The sequence below is a fragment of the Meriones unguiculatus genome, chromosome 4 (assembly GCF_030254825.1).
Source record: "Meriones unguiculatus strain TT.TT164.6M chromosome 4, Bangor_MerUng_6.1, whole genome shotgun sequence".
Classification (NCBI taxonomy): domain Eukaryota; kingdom Metazoa; phylum Chordata; class Mammalia; order Rodentia; family Muridae; genus Meriones; species Meriones unguiculatus.
Window position 1 is genome coordinate 8,037,072 of NC_083352.1, and position 16,354 is coordinate 8,053,425.

General features: G+C 45.8%; 1 protein-coding gene across 2 annotated transcripts in view; it reads left to right on the plus strand.

Moving 5' to 3' along the window:
* Positions 1–175: 175 nt before the first annotated feature.
* The window catches only part of Cul4a (cullin 4A), a 41,967-nt gene continuing 25,788 nt past the window's right edge, over positions 176–16,354 (plus strand). For both annotated transcript variants that reach the window (XM_021655322.2, XM_060381395.1), the window contains exons 1-4: positions 176–471; positions 742–857; positions 10,507–10,610; positions 16,017–16,086. In XM_021655322.2, the coding sequence (XP_021510997.1) occupies positions 324–471; positions 742–857; positions 10,507–10,610; positions 16,017–16,086 (438 nt within the window). In that variant the 5' untranslated portion in view covers positions 176–323. The remainder of the gene's footprint in view (positions 472–741; positions 858–10,506; positions 10,611–16,016; positions 16,087–16,354) is intronic.

Here is a 16,354-nt window from a genome sequence, read left to right on the forward strand (position 1 = left end):
TGCCCCCAGCCCTCGTCGTGACGTTGGACGGCACTCGGTGCGGGCGCTCCCGGCGCCCTCTCGCGAGCATTCGTTGTAGAACGTCCGCGGGTCCCGGGCCCTCCGTGGGCGGAGTCCGCGCGCCGGAACCGGATCATTCCGGTGCGCGCCGCGGCGGTTGGACCTCGGGCGCGCGGACCCCGCCGCGAGGAGGAGGAGGAGGAGCCGAGCGCTCACGGGCAGAGCCCGACCGGAGGAGGAGGAGGAGCCGGGCGCGCACGGACGGGGCGCAGGGCAGGAGGAGGAGCCGGGCGGCGCGGGGCGGGGCGGCGTCCGGCCCAGCCATGGCGGACGAGGGCCCTCGGAAGGGCAGCGTCTCGGCTCTCATGGGCCGCACCAACGGCCTCACGAAGCCCGCGGCGTTGGCCGGTGGCCCCGCCAAACCGGGGGGCGCTGGCGGCTCCAGGAAGCTGGTCATCAAGAACTTCCGAGGTGGGTGCGCTCCGGTGAGGAGCGAACGGGGCGGTCGGCGGGTCGCGCGCTCGGACAGGGCCTCCTGGGGCTGCCCGGCCGGCCCTGTCCCCGCGCCCCAGCCCTCCTTGTTCCCTCCCGCACTGTCCGGTTCCGGCGCTCCAGCCTGACTTGTCCCTGAACCTCATGCTCCGCCACGTCCCCGCGCCCCGGCTGGCCCTCTCCCGGGCCCTGCCTCGGCGCCCCGGCCCGTCTTGTCCCCGCGCGGCCGTTGACCCTCTATCCCCACAGACAGGCCGCGGCTGCCTGACAACTACACTCAGGACACGTGGCGGAAGCTTCACGAAGCGGTCAAGGCCATCCAGAGCAGCACGTCCATCAGGTACAACCTGGAAGAGCTGTACCAGGTGAGCGGCGGCGAGGGCCTGCCAACACTTGGCTGTTATCCTCCCCGCAGCCACGGGCGCCGACGCTAGGGAGGCCTATCGGGGTTGGTTTGGAAAGCTGCGGCCCGAGCCTTCCCTAGCGGAAGCCGCGAAGCCCACGGGCGGCCGGTGTTTCTGTGGATCGCCGCCCTGGATTAATGCTGTGTGTTGGAGGCTTAGACCAAGCTGCTTAGAAGGTGTAAGTTTTTCCCATCATCAGAAGAAAGGAGGGGCTGAGAGGCATAGAGCTCCAAGCAGTCTTCAGTGTTATCTGGACGCCAGTTTGTTGGACATTAAACTCAATAGGGTCCCTGTGTCGTGACGTCCCCGACTGTCTTGTCAGGTCCCGTGTCGTGTCCCGTCCCCCTAATCGCCTTCCCCCCGCACACACTGTATGTGCTTTATTTGTTGCAAATAAGATTGCAGGCAGATTCAGGTAGTTTTAGTTAAAGTTGGTCTGTGTCTGCAGCAGAAAAAAAATCGTCCAAAGTACATGTTGCTGTTTCAAGCATACTTTTTTTTTCCTGTCGTGGGTTTATACAGTAATGTCTGCTAAATAGTCCTTGTTTTAGTTAATGCTAGAGCATATAATTACTTACACTACTAGTTATGAATTTACCGGTTTGTTTTATCCTAGTTACAAAGTGAGTGTATTTTAAGTTACAGAAAGCACAAAAAGTAAGCAATAGTAGCCAAAGGAAATTTGTTACAGGTTGATCAGTCCTAACCCAAAACTTACAGTGCACAGGTGAGCAAAGATCCACACCTGACCTCTGACTGGCCTCAGACAAAACGCAATATATGCTAAAGCTGTTGAATAAAATGTCCTTCATGCTAGGGCCAGCCAGGTGACTCAGGAGGTAAAGTGCTTGCGGAACAAGCTTGGCAACCTGTGTTCAAATCGAAGAACCCTCAAAAAGATGGAAGGAGAAAACTTACTGCAGGCTTGTCCTTTGACCCCAGACTCTTGCTGAGACACAAGCACCTGCGCGCACACACAGCATTCACACAGCCAACGATAAAACAAGAAAACAGTCAAGTTGTGTTCAAGATAAATGGGATATGAATTTTGTTTTTAGACTTGAGTCTCTTTCCCCAAATACATCATTATGCATCCTAAATATTATCAAATCTGGAAGAAAAATCTGAAACTCAAAATGCTATGGTTCCAAGCATTTTGGGTGAGGGACAGCAGGCCTTTAGTGATGAAGTGGTGTACACCTGTCTGTTCCTTGTCATAGGTTTGTCTTAATTTTGGTTGTGTATTGAGGAAGAGGATTGTTTTTGTTTTGTTTTTGTCTTGTTCAGACAGGGCTCACTGTGTAGTCCTGGCTGGTCTGGAACTCAGTATGTAAACCAAGTGGCTTCAGACTCACAGAGATCCTCCTGCCTTTATCTCTTGAGTGCTGGGGTTAAAGTTATGCACCACTGTACCCACCTAAAGATTTACTTTTATTTTTATTATTTTAAGTATGTGTCTGTGTGTGGATATGTGCTCGTGAATCTGAGGTGCAGGGATGGAGGCCAGAAGTGTTGGGTTCTGAGCCTCTTGACATAGGTACTCAGGTCCTCACATACTCTCAACCTCTAAGCCATCTCTCCAGGCCCTACCCCACCCACTTTGTTTCTGACTTGAGAGAGAATCCTCTACATAGCCCTGGTTGACTTAGTACTTGCTATTTATTTAAGCCTGACCTGTACCTTAGAGCAATTCTCCTGCCTCATCTTCCCATGTTGTTGAATTATATATATGCAACACCATGCCCCTGTTATTTTAAAATCAGCTTTCTTGGAGTATAATTTACATATAACATGTGCTCTAGTCGTTTGTTTTTTTAGGGGGAGGGGATGTTGGTTGGTTTTCATTTTTAAGAGTCCACTGTGTAGCCGAGGTTGCCCCAACTTCAAAGTAACATGCTTGTGTTCCAGTAGATTTTAATGGTATACAGTTGTTTTTCTGCCCTTCCACAATGAAAATATAGATTGTTCCCATCACTCTCAAAGAACTGCAGCTCATGGTAGACATTCCTTCCCCATCTTCTGCTCTTGGCAGCCACTGCTCTTCTTTCACTTACTCTGCCATTTCTATCTAAAAAAGAAAAAAAACAAACATACATTTGCCAACTGTATCTGGCTTCTACTTAAAATAGTTTTGCTTTTTTTGTTTGTTTGTTTGTTTTGCAGTTCACACATGCTGCTAGCAGTTCGGTATTTTTTTATTATTTATTATTATTTACTACAATTTATTCACTTTGTATCCCAGCTGTAGCCCCCTCCCCTGTCTCCTCACAATCCCACCCTCCCTCATCTCCCATGCCCTTCCCCTAGTCCACTGATGTGGGAGGTCTTCCTCCCCTTCTATCTTACCCTAGCCTATCAGGTCTCAGCCTTGCCAGTTTGGTGTACATCACTGTCCCTCTTCTCTTTCCTGCCTTCATCACCCCCAGATACCCTATTTCAAACCCCTCCTATGTGTCCCCTCCAGGCATATTATTTTTACTAATGAGTAGTGTGGATCTAGCACAATTGGCTTATTCATCAGGTAATGAATAAGTCCAGCCAAGCTGCTGTGAACCCTGAGTACATCTTGTGTGTGTATATGTTCTCATTCCTCTCAGGAAAGTATCGCAGAGATACATGGAAATGTATGCTTAAATCCATAAGAAACTACCTGCTTTGCAGAGTGGTTATACTGTTTTCTACTCTGCCCACAGCATGAGGGCCCCATTTGCTCCATAGTCTTACGAGCATTTGGTGCTGTCAGTTTCATGTGTGGCTTAATTTACAGTCCCTATTGATGCTAGTCATTTTCATATGTTGACTGCTATTCTGTTCCCTTTCTGATGAAGTTCACTATTCAGATCTTCTGTTTTCTTACCTGTCTTCTCTCATCATTCCCTTCTCTCTCTGCTTACCCTTTTATCTCACTATGTAGCTTGCTCTGGCTGTGAACATCTGATAATACGCCTTAACCTCCCAAGTGCTGGATTACAGGCATGAGCCAGTGTATCCAGCTTCATTTTCTCAATTATTTTCCCATTATTGAATGTAGTATGTATTCTTCCAGACGCAAGTTTTATGTAGTTTTGCAAATATTTTCTTCTAGTCTGTAACTTATTTCTTACCTAATCTATGTCCTTTGAAGAACAGGATTTAAAATTTGAAGTCAAGTGTATCAGCTTAGGTTATGCTTTTAGTATCTGCCAAAATAAAAAATAAGTAAACTTTTATTTTATAGCTTTTATTTTTTAAACTTTTATTTGTAGCTGGGCATAGTACTCCTGTAATCCCAGCACTGAGCAGGCAGAGGAGACTCAGGCATTCAAGGCCAGCCTCTTCTACTAGCCAGCTCTAGGCCAGCTATATCAGACCCTATCTCTGAAAAGCGAAGCAACAGATCCTTGTCCTAATCTAAGATCTCTTATTTCCCTGTAGACATTTATAGTTGAAAGTTTTACATTTAGATATGTGATCTATATCATGTGGACTTCTGTTTGTATTTGAGATATAAATGTAGATGCAGTGTTTTCTCTGTAAATGTCCAGGTGTTGGGTATATGGTTGCCTAACTGTCTTTCTCAAAGACAAGGCCAGCTGTCTATCTAGGAGGGTGTAACAAGGTATTAAATCAGGAAGGGTTAGCCTCTAGCTTTGTTTTTCCACAATTGTGTCAGCTATTCTTGGTCCTTAGCATTTCTTTATGAATCTTAGAATCTGTTTTCTGACTTCCTCAAGAAGCCAGCTAAGGTTTTAAGATTGTGGTAACTCTGAGATCACCAGCAAGAGTTGACTCAGCCTTAGAGGTAGGCTGTGTTCTGTTGGGACTTTCTAATATTTCTCAGCAATGTTTTCTTCTTTCAGTTGTACAGATGTTACAAACCTTTTGTGGAATTTTCACCTTACCTCAAGCTCTAATTTATGATTCTGACCGTTATATAGAAATACTGTTGGTTTTATGTATTGAAATTGTCCTCTAACTTGGCTGTTTTCAGATTTTCTGTAAATCCTCTTGGATCTTCTGCCCAGACACTCATGTGTAACTATAAACCTTTTCCTTTCTAAATTTTGTGCTTCTTATTTCTTTGCCTTGTCTTGCCGAACAGGCAAGAACATCCGGGACAATGGTTAGAAGTGAGAAAGCAGGCCACTTGTCTTGCTTTGGGTCTCAGAGATCTTTTATTTCACCATTGTTGGGTGTGATACCATGTAGGGGGGTCCTTTCTGCTGCTAGTTTAATGAAAGCACATTTCAGCATCTATTGAGGAATTATGTGGTTTGTTTCTTAGTTTGTTGATTATGTTCCTCAATTTTTTTTTTCCTCTTTTGAATGTAAGGACAGTCTTGCATGCTTAGGCTCCATCTTAAATGTATTATATTTTAAATGCTTTCGGGGTTTGTTTGTTTGTTGAAACATAGTCTCACTATGTAGCCTTGGCTTGGCTTGGATCACTATGTAGATCAGGCTAGCCCCAAACTCATAGAGAGCTACTTTCCTCTGCCTCCTGAGTGCTGCTGGAATTAAACTGTCTGCCATTATACCCATTCTATTATCTTTTTTATGGGTTGAGTTGTTAATGTTTGTTAACTTTGTCTTAATGTATTTTCTCATTATGTCTTTGATCAGTTTACATGTCAAAGTAATGTTGGCCTTATGAATTTAAAATGATTCTCTTTTCCTTGTATAGAATTGGTGTTGTTTGTTTCTTAAATGTTTGAAGGAATTCCCTAATGGAGCCATTTTGTTTATTGTTGTTATTATATGTGTATGAATGTTTTTCCTGCACGAATGTCTATGTGCCACATCCAAACCTAGTGCACACAGTACTGAAGGCATCGAATCCCCAGAACAGGAGTTAAGGCAATTGTGAATTGCCAAGTGGGTACTGGATATCAAACAGCTGAGCCATCTCTCCAGGCTCATCTTGGTTCTCTTCATGGAAAGATTTTACATGCACAATGATTGTCCCAAGAGCCCCCCCTCCAAGAACACCAGCCCTCTTGTCTTCAGAGAGAACCCTGAGCCATGCCTCATCTGCCATGCTGCCAGTGGTGTGAGGCTCACACTGGTCCTCACTCTCGAGAGTGGTCATTCAGTTTGGTCATTCTGAAGCCTTCTGAAACTGCTGAATCTTCAGACACATGGGGTCTTGTTGATGGCTGTTGTTTTACCCTGACCCACTATGTTCTTGATTCTTTTTGATCCTCCCTCCCCCATTAAGGACAATCTGATAATCTTTGATTAGAAATTCAACATTATAAATTCTACATGGTATGCCAGATATTTTTTTAATTACTATAAATTCCTGGCCTTTATTCTGGCCACAGTTAAATTACTTGGAGACCATCCTGAAAGTCTTGCTTTCAGGATTTGTTAGGCCGGGTCTGGCCAGGCCAAAGCATTGCTGTATCCAGAGCTAACTGACCCTATGTTGAAGCATACCTACCTCCGTTCCTTGACTGTGGTTTCTAGCTGTGGATATGGAAAACTACTGTTCCGGGCCATCTGTGAACTCTGACACTGTTACCTCCACCCTTCCAGATGGTTTTTTTCCTTGACATTTATAGTTTTCTCACCCCAGGATGGGTGCCCTTTGTTTCATACTGGGGCTTCCTGGAGACTTAATCTCCCCTGTAGGTCCTCGTCTCCTGACTGCAGCCTGGAAAGTGGGTAGGAAGCTGGAACAGCTGGAACCTCCCAGCGATCACCAACTTCCAGCCAGTGTCCAAGGCCCCCCAAAAGTGCTTCGTGTACTCTGTCTGGTTTGTTGGTTATTTTGACCAGAAGCAGGAACTGCACCAAGCACCTGAATTCTCAGAAGTTCTGACTTGTTAAAATACATCTTGCTACTAAGGCTTCCTGTCCTATTGCTTAGGGACTCTACCATTCAGTGTCAGATGTGCCAACAGTGGGGACACTTTTCCACACCATGTATGCAGTGATATGTCCTTGGGTGTGACCTCTTCATCCCACTAAGCATCCGTGAGGACTCAGCCTTAGGCCTCTGTAAAGCAGTGCTGCTGAAGCAGGGGTGGCTCTGGCCTAGGGCAAGCAGTGTGCTCACCCACTCCTCCATCTTTGTTCCCAGGTGTGCTTCACGCCCTGCCACAGAATCTTAGCTGAAAGTACCAGCTTTTACCAGAGTCTGGAAATTTAGTTTTGAAGTCTAGTGTAAACATAGGAGCCACTGGTTATGGCTCTGCTCAGAAACTTCTTTACTGGGTTGCTACTTACATTCTGTTTGTCATCTCATGGTGAGGTCTCCTAGCTTCCCATCCCTGTATTGGCTTCCCTTGAGCAAGGTTGTTTTGAAGGTGCAGGTGTCTTCTCTTTGCTTCTGAAGACCTGAGTCTGAACCACTCAGAAGACATACTCCTGTTACTTACATACTCAAATTTTGGGCTTTGGTCATTCTAGTGCACATCAGAAGATTGCCCGGGGTGGAGTACAGCCTGAGAACAAATTCTCCAGAGTGTATGCTTTAGGGAGAACCTAGCTATGGGCTGGAGTGAGTGCACAACAGACCAGAAAGCTTCATTCCTGTCAGGCATGGTAATTAAGAAGAAAGCAGTGTGATTTTGTATAGAAGTAAGTGATAGGATTGGCTAAAACTGATGTGGAAAGGCTCAGGAAATGGTGGACAGATCAGTATTACTCTGTGCCCCCTTTAAAGAAGTCATCCATTAATAGAGTGTAAATCCAGTACAAAAGCAGAGAATATACCCTCTCTGACTTGCCTGTCCTACTAGAAATGGTCATAGTCTATCAGCCTCCTATTCAGCAGTTGTATGTATTGAGCTCTTGCCTCAGTCTTCTTAAGAGTCAAGACTTACATACTCAAATTCAGAAGATTCAGAAGGTAGTGACAGATGCAGATGAGAGGCTTCTGAGTTTCTTGTTGCCTGGATTTGAGTCCTGGTTTCATTTTATGTTATTTTCTTTCAGGTGGGCATCTAGAGGGGTCCAGTATCCTAGTCCTACTCCAGGTTGGGGTATGGGTGTAAGGAGAAGGAATAGGGAGGGAGATGGCGAGCCTGAAAGTAATTGGTGAGCCCAGGCCATCCTTATCACAGAAAGTGCCACCAGTCCTGAACTGTTGGGTTCCGGGCAGCGTCCCTTTCTGGTGTTCTGCAGTGAGTCCAGGGTTTCCTGGGGCCCTACCCTGCCACACATATGTCTCTTTGGAGTGGCTGGGTCCAGGTGTAATTGGGTATTTTAGGTAGTTTCCTGAGGACTTTCCAGGCAGCTGGGGCTTATTTGCCTTTGTATCTTTTTTGTCGGGGAATCCAGTGACACAGTCCATGATTTCTTATTTCTGTCTTCTGTGACTTCAGCTCCAGCTCAAGGATCTCTACTTGAATTTGCATTCAGTGAGCACCAGCAGAGTCCTGGCCTGCAGCTGCCTACAGTCCCTCATTTCATTTTGGTGTTCTTCACCTGAGAGGTGACTGCACTGGGCCACAGGAAACGTTTGTTTCTGTAGCAGTAAATCCACTCAGGTGATTTTTAAGAGAGGGAATGGATGCCTTGGACACCACAGCCCATGCTTGCCAGCCCTCAGTGCTATGGCCCTGGCACCGTATGTTGGTCACAGTAGTCTGCTGTGAGAAGTGACCCTTGGGGATATGTGAACAGTATATAGTTAGGAATGAGTTGATGTGAAGAACAGCGGAGAACTGGTAGAAGCACAATCAAAAATCTACCACATTCCACCTTTGGAATCTTGCTTCTCTGGAGTGATCCTTTTTAAATGCCCATAGCACACTGTCTTCGCCCAGGTTGACTTTTCTTACATTGATGTCCACTTGAGCGCCACATGTTGTAGAGGAATGCCACTATGTTTCAGGTGGCTTTTTTCTCCCGTCCCTTAGCTCCCAGAATAATGACTAATGGGATTCACTAAATATTAAGCAAATACTTAGGCCATGTAGCTAGGCTCTTCTCTGACTAGCTCACAACTTAAAATATTAAGTTTATATTAACTTACACTAATTTACTTTCTGCCTCATGGTTGGTTACCTGAACTCAGGCACCATGCCTCCATCTTCCTCACATCTTGCCAACACAATCTCAAGCACCTGGCTCTCTCCCAGAGTCCTTTCTGCCTGGCATATGTTCCCACCCTCCTGTTTTCCTGCCTCAGCCACAGGCCATAGGTTTTTTTCCTAATTGACAGGTGTTGTAGCAATACATCACGAGAAGACATTTAGAAACAATCTCAAGGACTAGGTATGGTAACACACACTTGTACTCAGGCCACAAGTCTGAGGTAAGTCAGTGCCACAAGTCTGTGCCACCTGTGGGTTGCCATCTGCTTTAAGGTATTCTTAATATTAAAAACAAAGCAAGTCTTAGGTGTGTCATGTCAGTAGTATGTGACAGGGATAACATGTCACAGCTGGGGAAAGGGGGTTAGGCTTATTGCCTCCAACTCAGGAATCGGTACTATGGGAGGCAGTATATCCAACTCATATACTGGTACTGTGGGAGGCAGAGGCAGGGGGATCTCTAAGTTCTAGGTCAACCTGTTTTGTATAGCAAGCTCCATGACAGGCAGTGCTGAATAGTGAGACTCTGTCTCAGGAGGAAGAAGGAAAATGTTCCTTACAAATTGCTATTTTATGAAGGATAGTATACCACACACACAAACTGTATCTTTACAAAAAAGAAGTACATAGGCATATATGTGTGTAAAAAATGACTTTGTACTTGTAAGTGTGGAATGGCTCATGATCAGTTCTGGGGCAGAACTGCTTCTATAAGATGCGAGTGTGCTTTAAAAAAAAAAAAAAGCTGGTGGAAAGTTTCTCTGTTCTTTCTATCCTCAAACTTTAAGTGGTTCTAAAACCATTATGTTAGAAAACACTTTTGTTCATATTTCACACTTGCATGAGATTCTGACATGTATATGAGATTTGAGAAGGATCCATTACAACTGATAAGAGTATATTTTCTTTCAGTGGTTACAAATACTTAAATTTTTTTCTGCTTCAAAAGTTTCTTTTTTGCTGGGTGGTAGTGGTGCACACCTTTTATCCCAACACTTGGGAGGCAGAGGCAGGCAGATCATTGAGTTTGAGGCCAGCCTGGTCTATAGAGCGAGTTCCAGGATAGCCAGGGCTACACAGAGAAGCCCTGCCTCGAAAAACATGAAACAGGATTTAGCATAGCTTGGCCTACGTCACTCAGGAATCATAGTTCTTCCACCTTCCACTCACGTTGATGGAGTCTCTGCCATGCTCGAGCAAAGGTCTGTTACTGCTTGGGTTTCACAGTCATTTTTAGGATAAATGTGTACCTCACCTCAGCCTAGAGAATTAGAAAATGGCCACAAGATCTGAACCTGCTTTAGAGTCCCGTACTGTTGTGCAGCCTGATTGAGAAACAACTGAACTCATGCAAAAATGGAGACTTGAGGTGCCAGGCCTCCCAAGGGATGGTAGGTGTAGCATGCCGTCAGTCTGAGCCCATTACTGTTGGCCTTTGCCATCATGGTGTGCAGCACAAGTGCCCTAAGCGCCCATAGTTCTGGGCTTGCTTTAGGCAACTGAAATGCCAAGTGGCATCACCGCTGCAGGGCTTTTCAGAGAACATTGACTCTCATACTCAATAATCTCCTTTCCCTTTGTTGTAGGCTGTTGAAAATCTTTGTTCTCACAAAGTCTCGCCGACACTCTACAAACAGCTGCGCCAGGTCTGTGAAGACCATGTCCAAGCCCAGATCCTTCCGTTCAGAGAATATCCTTTCTTTACTTTGCTTGTTTTTTGGTTTGTGATGTTTCTGTTTATTACACAAATCTTTTTAAAATAGGTTAAAGGCATAATATCCTTAATATTAAATAACAGGTTTTAAGTCCTTTTTTATAGAATAAATGGCCTGTTTGTTTCATAATTCATTAATTTTTAGTGAAAATTTTATCATTTAAATTACTGATATGAGTCAAGGGAAACAGCCTCACTGCATCTAGTTGGAATATTTAGGGAAATTTCTGAAAATGTCTAAAAATTTAATTTCTGTCCTTTAATAAAAACCATACGCATTCATTTTCTATGATATGTGATAAATCTCCACAAATATGACTATCATACCATTGTTTTCGTGGGGTGTGTCTGTCAGCAGTCAGGGTAAAACTTGTAATTTCTCTCCTCAGGGTCTTATAGGCCCTCGTCAGTGTGTTGGGAAGGCTCTCATCTGAGGGTGGGTCTTCCCTGGCTCCCACAGGTTGGTAGCTGCAGGAACAAGATACCTACTTAACATCTGCCATAGTGGATCTGGCTTAACCCCAAGGCCTGTGTTCCGGTTCTTGCTGCATCCAGTTTCTCCTGGTGGATTGTGTACTATTCTGGGCAGGCAGGAGAACCTGCCTGTCTGGTCTGAGACTGTACCTTCCGGGACAGAAGCAGACAAAGGAGTGGTGGCTGTGGGGTTCAGTTAAGAAGGGACTAATCAGGCATGAACTGTACACAGGGCTGGGCAGAGGGCATCTTAGGGTTTGCCGTCATGTCATCTATGACTCATGCCCACAAGGACATCTGTATGACCTGATAAGACTGGCCCTCAAACCCATTGCCAGTTTTAAGGCATAAACTCTGTTCTGTGTAAAATCCATGCTGACTTCTTTGGCTCCATGCTTTTTTGTCTAAAACAAATCCCAGAACCTGCCAAATCAAGATTTTCTCCTGGTTCAGGAAATCTTTTTTCTTCCTATGGCTTTCATCGAAGGAAGAGCAGTCCTGCCAGCAGTGCAGCAAGAGCAGCAAGCAGTGTTGCTGCACACCGAGCGAGGCCTTATGCTCTAAATGAGATGTCTACACGGAGCCTACATGACTGGCATCCCACAGCAGGTTGGAAGCCATCTCCATTTCCGCTACATGGCTTTTAGCAGGATGCCTCTACATTCCCCAGCAAGTGGTCTGAGCTAATAACTGCAAGGTTGTGCAAGATGACAGTGCCCACATCCCTGGAGGAGCCTGCTGCTACACACTCTTCTCTCAGGAGATGCTTGTGGAGCATATGGAACATCTGCCCCACACAGACTTCTGGAGGAGCCTGACAGCTAGGCCAGAAGTGACGCAGTGCAGCCATGTTCTAGGACTCCAGCACCCATCAGGGTCAGCTCATAATTCTTTTGCACTACTCCCATTTTGCTGGAAAGGACTTTTTGATTACCTGCTTTAATTATACTTTCTGCCAATTAATCCCACTCTGGGAGTTGACCATAGTGTTCACACATTTAGCAAGCCTTTGTTTCCTACCCAGTGTCTTGATCCTGGATTATAGGAAAGTGGCTGTGTGCCTGATTTCCATCCTCCAAAGAATCACAGCCCTATGGTAGAGACATGTGTTTCTTGATAACAAGCCAGGATTGCAAAAATTATGATTTGTTATACAGGGGAAAGGCAGTAATACATTAGTGACAATGTGTCTTGAACCTAGACATTTGCAGCTAACAACAGCAGAACAGAAATCAGGCAGAGACCCCACAGGAGCATGGCATGGTGAAGATACCACTGAATTGGGCCTTGAAGGACAGTGCATGTAACCAGACAGAGTAAACATGAAGGAGTGCAAAGTGTGTACCACTTGCACCTAAGAACTACCTAAGACCTGTGCACAGCCTGGCGTGCAGTCCTGGTCACAGACTGCATTTGATTCTGGATATGCCGTCAAAAAGTTGATCTTTAAGCTGTCCAAGCCACCGAGATTACTTAATGGTTCCTAAGCTAGGGCTCGATAAATTCATCGTGTGAAGATCACAGAATGATGGGACAGCCTAGAACCTTCACCAGCCAACACATTTCCAAAGTAGCTGCTATGTGCCACCCGGCATCATAGTGTGTACTGGGGAAAGGGACTGGGAGCAACACAGACTTCAGCCTTAGAACTTCCCTTTAATGAAGATAGCAAAGGTGGGTATTTGTGTAACAAAAGGCCGTGGGCACCTCATGACATAAAGGAATGTAAGCCATCTGCCTGGGGAGGGAACTGCTGAAGGGCAGGAGGCCCAGCAAGGAGATGGTGCTGTTGAACAGCCTATGCAGAAGCAGGGCAGGCAGAGGGAAAAGAGCCCTCTAGCCAGGAATTGGCAGTTGCTGCGCAGGCTTCCAGAAAAGGAAAGCTCACCTTTGACCTGAAGTGTGACTGGCCCCATGCTGTGCTGAGGGTCAGGTAGTGCACAGTTGTGGCCCAGTGGGATGTGTTGACTAATGGGGAAAATGGTAATTAATAGCCTTAAACAGATAAGTGTTGTAAGATGATTTTCTCAGCCACTATAGCAAGAGTATTGAGATGCTGGAGCCAAGCAACCAATGGGTCAGAGTGAGTACAGAACGGGGCCCTGGGGATTGGCACTGTGCATTACAGTGGATACCCTCTGGGGTATAGGTCACCTATTTATATTGGTCTTCCAGTACATACTTTCTTTTTGCTTTCCTTTAAATGGTTGTTGTGGTTGGCAGTTTTCTTCATGGTCTATTGTAGGCATTCTTGGCTTATACCATGAAGGGTGTATCTCACTCACACTTGCATGAGTGTGAGTCCTTTGCAGGGATTGGTCCTTCTCTGAAATGAGACAAGAACGGCCACCAGGAAGCTGCCCCAGCAGAAGCCGCAACAGCCCCTTTTGATACCTGTGCATCTTACTGCCTAGAATTACTCATCTCATGGGGACACCTTAAGCCTTGTGTCCTAGAACTGGCCGAATTCTATCAGGCTGAGTAGGATCTTAGTCAACAGCATGCTCTACGGTGATAGTATACTCTTCTGTACTGTTTTCCATGGAAAATACCAGAAAATGGTTGATCTGGAGACCTGGATTCCTTAACAGAACTCTTCTGTTAGAGAACTTTGATGCTGGACCCTTGCGTCTTAAAGATACTAGGCCAGGTCCAACTCCCTGTGCTTATTGGTGACACCTGCGCTTCCTGGCAGCATCTGATGGGCTAGTGTCAGTTTAATTCCATCTTAGGCGTAAAGGCCTGTGCAGGCTCATTGCCTTACAGCACGCTGGCCAACATAAGCGTAGTAGGAACTTTGCAGGTCCTCGCCAGGCCTGTGGCATCTCTCAGCCTCCTGAATTGAATGTCCTCTGGCTGATCTTGGTCATGTTTTGCCCAGACTTCATGTAATTTCCTCAAATGGTGCTCTACCATCATAGCATTCTCTTGAGGCTAATGTGCTAGTCACTGACCTGACAGGCCTTTACTCTGACTGTCTAAGTGTGTGAATATGCTTCCTGAGACTTGGGAAGTGAGAAACAAGACCTCTTTGTGTGACCCTGTATGGTTAGGGTCACCTGCACAGATGTGCCTATTCCTCTATTGTCTCCCTGAGCATTCTCTTCCCTTCTGAGGCTTGGCCAGTATCATCTTCCTCTACCAGCTGCCCTTGACTCACTGAAGAGCTGGTGCTTCTCTGACCCGGCTGTGGCACACTTACCAAGTTTCTTTTCCATCTGGTGTGCTGTTTCCTCATGTGAGCTGAGTGTGCCACTGCACTTGAACTCATTGACATGGATGGTGCTGTGTGCTGTAAGTGGCAGACAGGGCATCTGGTGCTTTCCACCTACGTGGACTGCTTTTTCTGTGTTAGGAAGCTTGAAGATCAAATGAGAATAGTCAAGAAAAACCCTGTCTCTACAAACCCACATTGTGGTATCTTTATTTTAAAACCATTTTGCACATTTAAAAAGTATTTCATAGGAGCTAGGGAGGTGGCTCATTGGTAAAAGCACTTGCTGCTCCTGCTGAGGACTCAAGCTCAAGTCCCAGGACCTATGTCAGGCAACTTACTTAAGCTCTAGGTGATGTGCTGTGACACCTCCGGCTTCCCTGGGTTCTGGCACCAGTACACCCTTACATACAAATAAAAAACTAAGTCATTTGAGAATTTTCTAATAATTGAAAAAAATCAGAGCATTTGCTGCTCTTGCAGAGGACTGGGATTTGGTTTCCAGAACCTACATGGTGGCTCACAACCACCCGTAACTGCAGTTCCAGGGGATCCAATGCTCCTTTCTGCTCTCGTTGGGCACTACACACATGTACTACATACATACATACTATAGACTATCCTAATAGCAAGTTCCAGGCCAGCCGTAGTGAGACCTTATCTCAAAAATAATTTAAGTCTTATCGTAAGCTGTGTATACTGGCACATGGGCTGTAATCTCATCTGTGGGAATACTGAGGCAGAAAGTTCAATGCCAATATAGGTTGTAAGTCAAGTTACTGACTCAAAAATAAACATCAGCACAGTATGGTGACTTACACCTGAAATCCCAACATGTGGAAGACTGGGATGGCCTTATTTAAGGCCAGTCTTGGCTAGAGTGAGACTGTCACAAAAGCACACACACAAAATCCCAAACATACATAAGCACTCCTGAGAGTTTCGCTGGTCATGGATGCAACTTTGTGTTAGTCTTCTAAGTTTTTACTGAGCAAACTTCTACCACTCTTGAGCTGCCAGTTCCCTGCTCTTATATTCATTGACTATAAAACACTCTAGCCCCACCAGACATCAGCTCCAGAAGGTCCACTGTAGAGTTATGTTCGGTCCTGGCGCTCAGTGGGGTAAAATCCTGCCACCCAGATGAAGCACTCAGCCCTGGTTGTTTGTGTCAGCTGGCAGGAACAGAAAGTATCCCTGCAGAGAAGAGAGGAGAGAATGGAAGCCAGAGTGGAACAGTAAGACACAGATCCAAGGGGATGGGATGGGTCAGGTAGGTTACTACAAACAGGGCAGGAGATGGCAGTGAGCAGAGGCTTGGAATTCACATTCCTGGTCTGGGAGCTGTGGGTCTCTGTTGGTCTGTTTGTAAACTGGCTTATTAGCCACAGGTGTTTACTCCTCACAACATGGAAGTCCAAGACCCATGTACTAGTCAGCTCCATCTGCTAAGAGCTTCCTGTTTGTAGATAGGATGAGGCAGCTGTCTTGGGTGTCTTATATACCTCCTGGTACTGTTGCCTTAGGATTAGGTCTGCACTGGATTTAGGGGAACACAGTGTTCCGACTATATAGTTTGACCTTTCAGTCTTACTAGCAGAAGAAAATCTGCAGGGAAGGGTATTGAGGTTAAAGTGAGAGTTGTAAAAATGGGATGGACTGGTGTGTTTGAAGTTTCCTTAGCAGGTGTGCACAGACTCACTAGACAGCGTTGTATTTCTAAAGAAGATTAACACATGCTGGCAAGACCACTGCAGACAAATGGTAAGTTTGCAGCCCTTGGGCCTTGGTTCTCCACCAGTGCTACTGTGAACGCGTTAGTTCGCTCGTAGCTGCTCATTTGAACTTTGGCCTTTCAAGCCTCTGCAGAATGAAGGTGAGCTCTTCACAGCTGCATTTCCACCAACTTACGGCCTGAGCTCAGGGACCCTTCACCTCATTGAGCAGTAGAACAAAGTGGAAAGGTGAGCTGCTCAGCCTCTTGGAGGAGATGCTGGCCAGCTCTGCCTCCAGGTCAACAGTCATTGTGTGC